At 40.0% G+C, this 12841-nt stretch overlaps 1 protein-coding gene across 4 annotated transcripts in view; it reads right to left on the reverse strand.

Annotated features, from left to right (window-relative positions):
• Positions 1 to 12841, reverse strand: part of VAV3 (vav guanine nucleotide exchange factor 3) — a 259303-nt gene that overhangs the window by 87777 nt on the left and 158685 nt on the right. For all 4 annotated transcript variants that reach the window (XM_061633875.1, XM_061633876.1, XM_061633877.1 and 1 more), the window contains 2 exons: positions 4366 to 4467; positions 1866 to 1966 (listed from right to left, as the gene is read on the reverse strand). In XM_061633875.1, the coding sequence (XP_061489859.1) occupies positions 1866 to 1966; positions 4366 to 4467 (203 nt within the window). The remainder of the gene's footprint in view (positions 1 to 1865; positions 1967 to 4365; positions 4468 to 12841) is intronic.

Consider the following 12841-nt stretch of genomic DNA (forward strand, 5'->3'; position numbering starts at 1 on the left):
ATTGTTTTAACAATCCTGAACAATTTAATATCATCAGCAAACGTGGCCACTTCACTGCTCACCCAACTCTAGTTCATTTATGAACAAGTTAAAAATCACAGGTCCCAATCCAAATCCTTGGGAGACTCCACTTCCTACATCCCTCCGTTAGGAGAACTGTCCATTTATTTCTACTCTTTGCTTTCTGTTTCCTGATCCACAAGAGGACCTTTCCTCTTATTCCATGACTGCTAAGCTTACTCAGGAGCCGTTGGTGAAGTATCTTGTTGAAAGCTTTTTGAAAGTCCAAGTACACTATGTCCACTGGATCATCTCTATCTATATGCTTGTTGACATTCTTAAAGAACTCTAATAGGTTAGTAAGACAGGGCTTATCCTTGCAGAAGCCATGATGGTTCTGCTTTAAGCAAGGCTTGTTCTTCTATATGCTCAGTTATCTTATCTTTAACAATATTTTCTACCAGTTTTCACAGCCTGTAATTTCTGGGATACCCACCCCCCCCCCGGGTCCATTTTTAAAGATTGGGGAAGTGGCCAATGTAACACCAAACTGTTTTCCCCACAGACTATTTAAAATTGCTAAGGGTGTTGTCAGACCACTTAATGATTTTTCTGCATGTTGTAGCAATTGTACTAGATGCTGTAAGATTTTTAGTTGTATTTTTATTGGTTTTCCTTTCTCATATATTGTATTTTACTGTACAACAATTTGAATTCCATAGAATATTCCATGGTATAAGAAATGTATCTCCATGAAATCAAGATTATATTTCTTACTAGCCCCCCATGAACCTCACTGCTAATCCACTCCTTTCAAGTGCCTCATCTCCCTGTCACTTCTGGTCTGTCCTGCTCACCTTCCAAGTGAACCACAAAGTTCTAAGCATTATAGAGCAGCTGCTGCTACAGCCATTCTTCATAGTGAGCTGTAGATCTCCTGAATGATGCTCGCAGACCACTGGTAGTCCATAGACCACAATTTGGGAAACCCCCTGAACTAAACCATGGCTTTATAAACTAGGGTTAAGGAAACAAACAATGAATTGGTTCAAATGTAACACTAAGCCAAACCATGGCTAAGCATGAATGCACAAGCATGCAGGTAATAACACTAAAGATTGTGTCTTCTTTGTTTCTCAAGTCCTGCTGCTGCTGCGCTACCTGGAACTAACCCATGATTTGACTTAGCATTGTGTCTGAACCTGGGCTTGTGGTTTGTTGCTCCACACAAAACATGAGCTTTGGCCAAGGGGGTGTGGAGAGAACGAGCTGCCATTTGAGAATTACAAGCCCAAAGTTTCCTTGGGGATGCTGAACTAGCTATATCATATGTGGGCAACTTGTATCCCCTGGGCCTTCAGTGTAACCAACACAGATGTCCACCACTACCACCCTGCCACTGAACGTTACTTCCTCCCCATGTTAGTCCCACAAGCCCACAAAAAAAGCCATTTGGTGGACTAAGGGAACACTATTGTGATGGGGTTAATTTTCCCCTCTGAGCAGAAAATGAGTGTGAATGTGTATGTGAATAGCTCCATCCACCAATAACCTAGGCTATGCCCACCACTGGTTCCAGACACGCTCATTGGCATGCAGCCCCTGAGCAGCTACCCACGGTTACACGTAGTCCTCAGGGGCAAAAGGTTGCACACCGCTGAGTTACATTAAATAGATCTAACAGTAGTTCTCCCATCCTTGCTCTTTCATGCTACAACAAATTGAGAAAAGTCACTATGGCTGCAAAATGCAATTACAATTATGCCAATAAAAGATCAAATTAGACAAAAAATAATGCTTAATTATAACTGGCAAGTGTTATGGCCTAATTAAAAATTGTATCCCAAACAATAAAAATGACTTACCACCCAAATTAGCTCTGCCACAATTGTCTAGCCTTCCCAAACATTCTTTGTGGACTCCAGCTCCACACTTTGCACATAAATAGCCTTGATAAAATGTTCCCCTGTAATATAAAGTAAGATAGTGGGAAAATTAGGAGAAAAAACTGACCTTGTGTGTACAATTTATTTACAAGACAATGTCGAAAGTTATATTCTGTACACTCGGAACGGGCCAGGAATTGGGGGAAAGAAACGACAAGCTTGGGTTCAGATATCACAAGCCAGACTCTAGCTTTGTTTCCCAGCAGCACAGTAACAGTAGGAGTAGGTGTGTACTAGCACGCTGTGTGTCCATGTTAATCCATAGTTTGTTTTTATGCACTGGATCATCACAATTGCTGAATTACCTTCACTAACTGAGAACATATTATAGTATAAATGCATTTTTAAAAGTGCAATAAATCTTTCAGGGGCAATGAAGAAAGGAGAAATGGCCTATCGGAGAAAAAATGACGTTATGGCTCATTAACAATAAGGGCTTTTCAGGGTTTTAGGGTCATCCAGCTAAGGTTCCACTCATGGTAAATTGCGTTTAGTAATACCCACATGTTGGTTCAAACTGTCCAAGGAACAAGGCTTGACGGTTTTTGATTTCCATAGCCTTTAACCAACAGAAATCTTTCCATAGACACTTAGCCTTCCAATCACCTCTCATTCATAGAATATTCTCTGTGTTTTGGCCATAGTACAGTCTACAAGAGAGGAATTTCTTTGGACCACTTGTGGAGAAAACACTGCAAAATAAAGATTGTGGCTCACAACAACGAGCAAGCCTCCAGAATACTAAGTTCAGTACCACCATGTAAAACCTTTTGAAACTGAAAGAATGAAAGGAACAGAATCTTAGGATCAAAAGAAGCTATATGTATATGTGCAGAGGAAAATCAAACATGCAACCAGATTTTATGTTACTGCAACTTCAGACGAGACAAACCACTTTTTACACTTAACAAAGACTTGGCTCCTCAGCATTAAAATTACTGCAAGAAAAATTGTCAAACTTTTGTATTTTTGGTTATCCTGACACAAGCCACTTCTTTGGGTTTCAACTTAGGTCTGAAAATTCATGTGGTGCTAAATTAGGAATAAATGTGGCAGCAGCTACAGAGTTTCTAAATGTTTCAGTACAAGAGACAACAAAAGTTTATTTATTACATTTATACCCCACCTTTCTTTTAATTATAGAAACCCATCTATTTCCCATCCAGGCACTGACCAGACCTGACCCTGCTTAGCTTCAGCTGGGAGCTGGCCTTATGTGCCTTCAGACCATAGCCTGGGACCATCTTGGAACTTTTTCCACTGCATACACAGTTATAAAATAACTGTGTCATCCTGTCACCTAGTATTTTGTTTGTAATGTGTTTTAACAAGAATGTTGGTAGTACTATCAAGTAAGTATTCAAGTAGCTTCTAGCTAATTACCCACCATTTTGTTTTCACAAATATTAGTTCTCTCTTAATTATAGTTTCAGTTACCAAGTAGCACCTTTTTTAATCTTCTCAAATTGCTCTTAGAAAACAGCCAACTTCTGCATTTCCAGGAAACTCTTTATTCTCCCGGCTATGGAAATGGATGCCCAGGCTCTGTAATCAAAGCATCAGCTCTGCTGAGGAGCCAGGCTCCTTCTTCTTTCAACTTTCACCTGTCAACAGTCATTCCACCAAGCCACAGCAGAAATAGGAAGGAAAGGGATGCAAAGCCATTCCATCTGCTCAACCAAGAAACATTTGGCTCCATCTCATTGAACTGTTTGCAGCACAGCTGATCAATAGAAGAACCAGTAACTGTGACATGATTTTGCTTATTTCCTCCTGCTTCCTAATACAATTCCTTTTTCTGTTGTATCATTTAGACCAGAAAACTGAGGATAGGAACATTTTATTGATCTGTAAGCCATTCTAGGGGCTTTTTTTTTTTTTTTGCTGAAGGGTAGAGGTAAACATTTGTGCTCTCTGTAGCCGAGGACTTCACAGTCCTGAAACATATGAGCTCAGACATAGCCGACATTATGTACGAAATAAGAAATGTAGCATTAACATTAAATTGTGGGATCTTTCTCTCTCACTACCTCACTCTCATACACAGAAACTTGAAAACATTTTTCTTTACGAGCATTTTATCTCAGTTTGATAAAAACTGGATAGGGACTCCACAAGCCTCCACTCCCCAAATTGCTTCACATGCCTCATCTCTCCTATGGACCACCAGATGCACACACGCAATTTATCTTGGGGCAAAACTATACATTTAACTGCAAATACATAGTTCAGAACTCCACAGTCAGATTAGTCCTGATACTGAATTATCCGTTTGTGAAGTTAAGATTTTAGATCCTATCCATTTTTAACAGGAGACCTTGTTCTAGCCAGACAGAAAATTTTCTTTAAATTTATTCAATGCAATAGTTTTTCCCAAGTTGGGTATAATTCTCATTATTCAGCCTCTTTTGACACTTACCTCAGAAGCATCTGACAGACTTTGCAAGATGTTACACGACTGAATGTATGCATTTTGAAGTCATGAGTACTTGTTTCTGCATAATGTGGCCTTATGTTGGACCTAGAAAAAGATGATAAAGTTGTTAGCTTGAGATTTCAGCCTGTTTTATGATATTTTGTGGTGTTATTTATTGATATGGTCATAGTTTTTTAAATTATTATGATGTTCTGAATTGTTTTTATTATTCTCTTTAGTTCTTTTTATGAAACCTGCTTTGTGGTCACCTGGTGATGAAAAGCAGCATACAAATATACTGTATAAATAAATAAATAATAAATAAATACTCTGAACAGGGTAAATTCTATGTTAGGGGATCTTCAGGAAAGGCACTTCAAATAAAACTGTAACGGCCACCAATTTTGATAGTTTTATTCACTAATAGGCTAAAAACCCTTGTGGTTTAAGAATGTACCAAATTCTTGTTACCAAATTCTTCCAAGACAGGAAGTGGATTGGACTGTGAAAGACCAACCCAAATTGTTTTGCCATTTTGACAAATTTGGGCAGTACAATAACTGAGAGAGGTCAGGTTTCCTGCTCCCCTGGTGGATTCGCTATAGCTACCCAATTTCCCTGCTTTTTAAGGTTTGATAGAAATATCTGTTGGCTATAGGCACATTCTTAAACTGCACGGTTTTTTGCCTATTAGTGAATTTCCTTGCTTTTTAGTCCAGGAGGTAAGAAATGGGATCCTGTAAAAGTTTGCTGAAAATGGATTGATCATTTGCATGCTTATTGAGTTCAGTGGGATTTACTCCCCTGCAATCATGCTTAGGATAGGTGAAACTACCACAGGGGATGGGGAGGGGAGGAGGGGGAGGGGAGCAGGCAGCAGGGTGGGAGGAAGGGAGATTTGATCATTTGCATGTTTATTGAGTTCAGTGGGATTTACTCCCATGCAATCATGCTTAGGATAGGTAAAACTGACCAGGGGGGAGGGAGAGAGGGCTGGAGTGGGCAGGGGAGGAGGAAGAAGGAAGAGGGGAGAGGAGGAGTAAGGGAGAGGAGAGGGGAGAGGAGAGGGGAGAGGAGGGGAAATGCAGGTCTAATCATTTGCATGATTGAGTTCAATGGGATTATTGAGTTCAATTTATTTATTTATTTATTTATTTATTTATTTATTAAATTTCTATACCGCCCCATAGCCGAAGCTCTCTGGGCGTTTCACAACAAGGTTCAATAGGATTTACTCCTGTGCTTTCAGGACTAGAATAAGTAAAACTGACCATGGGGAGGGTGAGGGGGAGTAGAGGGAAGGAAGAAGGGGGAGAGGGGAGCAGAAGGAGTGGGGGGTGAAGGAAGGGGGAGGGAAGGGGCAAAATGGAGGTGATGGGAAGGAGGAGGAGGAGGAGAGGGCAGGTTTGATCATTTGCATACTTATTGAGTTCAATGGGATTTACTCCTGTGCAATCATGCTTGCTTATGGCGACTCTATGAATAGGGTTTTCAGAGTAAACGGTATTCAGAGGTGGTTTTACCATTACCTTCCTCTGATGCTGAGAGGCAGTGACTGGCCCAAGGTCAGCCAATGAGCTTCAAGGCTGCATGGGGATTTGAATCCTGGTCTTCCAGGTCGTAGTCCTAGGATAGGTAACACTGGCCATGGGGGGAAGGGCGGAGGGTGGAGGGGAGGGGAGAGGAAGGAGGAGGGGGAAGGAGGGGATTGGAAGGGGAAGGGGATGGGCAGGGGAAGGGAGGGGTGAAGGAAAGGAGAGGGAAGGAACAAGAGAGCGGGGAGAGGGGGGCAGGTTTGATAATTTGCATGCTTTTTGAGTTCAGTGGGATTTACTCCTGTGCAATCATGCTTAGGATTAAATTGATCTGGTGGAGGGGTGGGGGGAAGAGGAGGGCAGGGAGGTGAGGAGGAGGGGGAAGGGAGGAAATTGGGTGGGTGGGCACTGGGCAGAGAGGAAGCCCCTTTCCTTTCCAAAAGGAAAACACTGGGAACAGTATCATTGTGTTTCAGGGTTTCCCTGACCTTTTTATTCTACAGCAGGCACATGTAGCCTCCCACCCAAATTTAAACCAAAGCTGTCCCTGGCCACATCCACACTAGACCTTTATTTCACTTTAGGCAGTCATGGCTTCTCCCAAAGAATCTTGGAAAGTGTAGTTAGTGAAGAGTGCTGAGAGTTGCTAGGAGACGGCCTGTTCCCGTCACAGAGCTTCAATCAGAGTTTTGTTTTTGTTGTTATGTGCCTTCAAGTCAATTACAACTTATGGTGACCCTATGAATCAGAGACCTCCAATAGCATCTGTCATGGGCCACCCTGTTCAGATCTTGAAAGTTCAGGTCTGTGGCTTCCTTTATGGAATCAAACCATCTCTTCTTTGGCCTTCCTCTTTTTCTACTCCCTTCTGTTTTTCCAAGCATTATTGTCTTTTCTAGTGAATCATGTCTTCTTATTATGTGTCCAAAGTATGATAATCTCATTTTCATCATTTTAGCTTCTAGTGATAGTTCTGGTTTAATTTGTTCTAACACCCAATTATTTGTTTTTTTCACAGCGCATGATATGCGCAAAGCTCTCCTCCAACACCACATTTCAAATGAGTTGATTTTTCTCTTATCTGCTTTTTTCACTGTCCAACTTTCACATCCATACACGGAGATCGGGAATATCATGGTCTGAATGATCCTGATTTTAGTGTTCTGTGATACATCTTTACATGTGAGGACCTTTTCTAGTTCTCTCACAGCTGCCCTCCCCTGTCCTAGCCGTCTTCTGATTTCTTGACTGTTGTCTCCATTTTGGTTAATGACAGTGCCAAGGTATTGATAATCCTTGACAAGTTCAATGTCCTCAGTGTCAACTTTAAAGTTATATAAATCTTCTGTTGTCATTACTTTAGTCTTTTGGACATTCAGCTATAGTCCTGCTTTTGTGCTTTCCTCTTTAATTTTCATCAGCATTTGTTTCAAATCATTACTGGTTTCTGCTAGTAGTATGGTATCGTCTGCATATCTTAAATTATTCATATTTCTCCATCCAATTTTCACACCTCCTTCATCTTGGTCCAATCCCACTTTTTGTGTGATATGTTCTGCATATAGATTAAACAAATAGGATGATAAAATACACCCCTGTCTCACACCCTTTCCGATGGAGAACCAATTGGTTTCTCCATATTCCGTCCTTACAGTAGCCTCTTGTCCAGAGTATAGGTTGCGCATCAGGACAATCAGATGCTGTAGTACCCCCATTTTTTTTAAAGCATTCCATAGTTTTTCATGATGTACACAGTCAAAGACTTTGCTGTAATCTATAAAGCACAGGGTGATTTTCTTCTGAAATTCCTTGGTCCGTTCCATTATCCAACGTATGTTTGTGATATGATCTCTGGTGCCTCTTCCCTTTCTAAATCCAGCTTGGACGTCTGGCATTTCTCACTCCATATACGGTAAGAGCCTTTGTTGTAGAATCTTGAGCATTACTTTACTTGCATAGGATATTAAGGCAATAGTTCGATAATTACTGCATTCCCTGGGATCCCCTTTCTTTAGAATTGGGATATATATGGAATGCTTCCAGTCTGTGGGCCATTGTTTAGTTTTCCATATTTCTTGACAAATTTTTGTCAAAATTTGGACAGATGCAGTCTCAGTAACTTGTAGCAACTCTATTGGTATGCCATCTGTTCCTGGTGATTTGTTTCTTCCTAGTATTTTAAGAGCAGCTTTCACCTCACATTCTAAAATTTCTGATTCTTCATCATACGGTTCCTCCGTGAATGAATCTGTCATCCTGACTTCTCTTTTATAGAGTTCTTCAGTGTAATGCTTCCATCTTCCTTTTATTTCATCTCGGTCAGTGTGTTCCCCTGTTGATTATTCAACATCCCTACTCGTGGTTTAAATTTCCCTTTCATTTCTCTAATCTTTTGGAATAGGGCTCTTGTTCTTCCGTTTTTGTTGTCCTCTTCTATTTCTATACAATAGCTATTGTAATAGTTCTCTCTGTCCCTACATACTAGTTGCTGTATTGTTGCATTTAGGGTTCTGACTGTGTTTCTATCTCCTCTTGCTTTTGCTTTCCTTCTCTCTTTAACCATTTTAAGAGTTTCTTCAGTCATCCATTGAGGTCTTTCTCTCTTTTTAACTAGAGGTATTGTCTTTTTGCATTCTTCCCTGATAATGTCTCTGACTTCAATCCACAGTTCCTCTGGTTCTCTGTCAACTAAGTTTAAAGCCTCAAATTATTTGATCTTTATATTCTTCTGGGATGTTATTTAAATTGTATTTTGGCATTATGATTACTTTGTTGTTCTGGCTAACTGTTAAACCACTCTGGCCACTGGAGCTCTGTCAGGGGAATAGGAGTCTCCTCTCAGCACCCTTCACAAACTACACTTCCCAGGATTCTCTGGGGGAAGCTATGACTGTCTCATGTGAAATCAAAGTCTGGTGTGGGTGTGGCCCCCTGATTAAGCAAGCCAAGCCCAGCAGCTGTAAGTCTGGGTTTTAAAACACTGACAGTTGGTTCTTACTGAGCATGCCCGACATTATCACTGTATTCAAGCCAAAATTTCTTAAATTAGTTAAAAATCAGCCAAGCATTTTTTAAAACTTTTAAATGGTAGAAGATTAGGTCAGTAATAGGATTACAGGTACTCTGTGAACATGGCTGATTTTTAATTAATTTCAACTGATTATGAGAACTCTGACAGAAAAAAGTCCAAAAAGGCTGTTTTCTCTCTCTCTCTCTCTCTCTCTCTCTCTCTCTCTCTCTCTTTTTTTTTTACACTTTGAACTCTCGGTTCTCTCTGTTTTGTGTATCGCCATGAAAATTTAGAGGGTTGTTAAGCAAAAGTTTCTGAGTTCAGGACTATAAGTTTTGTAAGGTGTTGTTTTGTAATGAGCTTATGGGAAGGATCAAATGGCATGGGGGTATTTTCAATTTAGCATTGCGGAATGCGAAAAATCCATGCTGACTATAGTACACAGCCACTCTTGTGGCTGTATAAAAAGAGGTTGAGACACATCAAGGAAGATAATGGCTACTCGGCATGATGGCTGTGTACTACCTCCAGTGTCGGCCGTAATATGTTTAAGAATATTGGTTGCTAGAGAACAGAAGTTTGCAGAGTGCTATTGGGCTTTGTGGGCTTGTCATCGGCTTCTGATTGGCTACAGTGAGAATAGGATGCTGGATGGGCCTTTGGTTTGATCAAGCAGGACTCTTCTTATGAAGTATCCATTTTAATGTGACGGTAGTCGCTTTGGGTTTTAGGAATGTTTTTATGTTTTAGGAATGTTTTTATGTTTGATGATGTAAGCTGCCCTGAAGGCTCTGTGCAGTCATGTTGGTAGGATAAAAGTGGGAAAATAAATATCAGTGTAATGACGGAGGACCATACAATTTTCAACTAAAGCCTTAACAAGCAACTGAAGGAAGGAAAAAAATATATGCAAGAGCCAGCACTTGTACAGGAACACATTAAAGGGATTTTGTGTGTGACATGTTGGCAGACAAGCAGTTCCCTACTAATATGAAGGGCTGCCGAGCCCCAGAATGAAAGTTATTACAGCATATAGCTGCAGTCACGCCTCACTAAAATTTTCCCAATTTGTAACACTAGCATGTCCACTGTTCGTGTCTGCAAAAGGGTAACAAAGTGTGCATCAATCAATGAAATATATTTCTGTTTGTACTCCCTCCTAGGTATTGCCTCAACTTCCTGTGAACAAAATCTTACCGTAGAATTGTTTTTTGTGTATTGTGTTTATCAGACTGAAGTGTTTCAATACCTCATTGTAGATTATTTTTAAAAATAATTATGACAAAAACAAAGTAAATTTTAAAAATGCATCACACAAAGATTGTTATAATGCATTTTGTAAGACTGACATCTTGCTAAAAGCTAGAAGCCTGGCAAGAATTCAAAATCAATGGCAAAATTCACACAGCACCTCACATACTATTTCTTGGCCCTTGCCAAGGTTGCCAGATCACAATTATAAATGAAGTGATTGTAGAACTGACAACGGGCAGAAATCTCTCAGGTCCCTGTTTTTCAGCCCGCTGAATTTTTTTTACCACTCACTTCTTACCTCCTATTCCCCACAGACAGTGTAAGATTATTTAGGGTTCCAGGTAAATGCAGAGAAGTGATCTAAGCAAAATATGGCTTATTATTATTAATTACTATTATTATTATTATTACTGAATCACTTTTTTCACCAGGTGACCCAAAGCAGCATACATAGCCAATTAAAAACACTTCTAACAATTAAACCAAATTAAAGCAAACACAATAAAAACAAATAAGGGGCAGGTATACTAGTTCTGCCCCACTAAAAGAGGTTCACAAAGGCCAAAGGCCTGGCTGTAGATGAAGGTCTTTGCCTCTGGCCTAAAGATGGATACAGATGGCACGGGCATGCATCCCTGGAGAGAGCATTCCACAACCACCACTAAAAAGGCCCTTTATTGTTTTGCCACCCTCCAAACCTTTCATGGGGAGGGGTGAACATGAAGGACTTCTGATGATAATCACAAGGTCCAGCGTTACTATAACAACTTTAGTATCAAACAGTTTTAAGTATCAGTACACAGCTATCCAACTATCTCTAACTTGTATAAACAAAGTCCTTGAGCCCTAAAATAAAACCTGGGTCAGAACTGTTCCAGTTTCTAACATGCTAGATCTGCTAAGAAGACATGAAGAATATTTCTAAACATTACACAAAGAGCCACAGAACATGGTCTTGTTGGACCGTGGAGGTTCTTCAAAGCCCTCACTCTCACTGGCCCTACTTCCGTTCCCTATCTCCTGGGTCCTTTCCTTCAAGGCTCTGCCTCCTTCACCTACACTTGTCTCTGGTTCCTGTTGTTCAGTCTGTTGCTTTTCTTTCATCCACACTGCACCCTTGGCAGAGCTTGGAAAAGTTACTTTTTTGAACTACAACTCCCATCAGCCCAATCCAGTGGCCATGCTTGCTGGGGCTGATGGGAGTTGTAGTTCAAAAAAGTAACTTTTCCAAGCTCTGACCCTTGGCTCTCGTAACTTTTCTGCCTTTTTCCAGGCATAATCTTAATCTACAGCACTACGCCGGTCCCACAGTCCTGTATGGGTTTTCAATCTGAGCCAAACTTACAAATTTCCCTTCCCTGTCACTACAAATACTAATTATTCGGCTAGATCTATTTCTCGATCACTTTATTGTGAACATTCCAGCTTCATATCAGCTCAGCAAATCATTGTTAAGACATTTCACTGCTATTAGCAGGGAGCAATATAGAGGAATACAAAACATATATAGAAATCGGAATGGGGGGGATTAATCAGAAAGAAAATCCATAGAATACGCCTGGAAGGTGTTAGGATGATGAAGTTTCTAGAGGTGGGGATGTTTCTGATAACAATGCCAAAAACAAACATTTGCCGGCAAAGTTGTGTCACTTCTAATACTGAATAAAGACATAAGAGAATATATAATTGTAAGTCAAAATGTTGTTATGTTTGGAAGCAGCCTGTTCGCTATTTTCCATCACCGTACTACCATATGCTGTAGTAGTGGCTATGAAATAATCAAATGATAGCTGTTTTCTGTTGTTGTTTTTATGTAAATCTCTCAAGTGTTCCTCATTACTGGGGCATATCTCATATGAGCCTATTTTTTTAATGTCCGTTATTCCTCTTAACTACAATATTGCCTGTCTGTATTTCATTAGTTTATTGGTAAAACAGGGGGCACAAGGCAGTAAAGCACACACGATATCAGTGACTTTGTCATTTGCTCCTGTATAGATTTTCTAGCAAAAGCTATATTTGCTCAAAGTGCCATCTGCGCACAGACCTATCTACATAAGCAATCGGAAATGAAAACACACCAGGTGCTAATAGAACATATTACCCTTACATGTGTGACCTACATGTGCAATTTTTATAATGCCAACCTTGATTTCAAGTCACAGTAAAATGTTGTTTGTGTCACAATGTGGAACATTTGTTTTATAGTTTTGTGTTTCACTTTTATCACATTAGCAAATGAGCAGAAATATTAAAAAATGTAAGACTACCAAAGTAATATGCAGAACCTAATTTTCTTTCAAGTTCATTGAGGCACATACATTCCCTTTTTTACTGTTAGAAATTTTAGAATGGGAGGATGGATAAATGAAGAGATACTGTCACATGTAAATTCTTTCATGTGTCTAAGATGTTGCAGTTGACAAGATATGACACACTGGGTACATCATCAATGGAAGAATAGCTTTGGGACATCCCAAGGTAGAGGTTATGTTATTCTATTTTTGACATGCTCTGAAGTGCAGCCCAAAATGCTGTCTGGCAACTGAAAGACACAGTATTCAACAGCAAATGTATCCAGCAACAAAACCCCACAACTTGGATCCTTTTCTATTCTACTTTCCAAGACTTGTTTCTTGAGCAAGAAATGAATGTAGACTTGGATCTCCTTGAAGTGCCA

Source organism: Rhineura floridana, chromosome 6 (genome assembly GCF_030035675.1).
Source record: "Rhineura floridana isolate rRhiFlo1 chromosome 6, rRhiFlo1.hap2, whole genome shotgun sequence".
Lineage (NCBI taxonomy): Eukaryota > Metazoa > Chordata > Lepidosauria > Squamata > Rhineuridae > Rhineura > Rhineura floridana.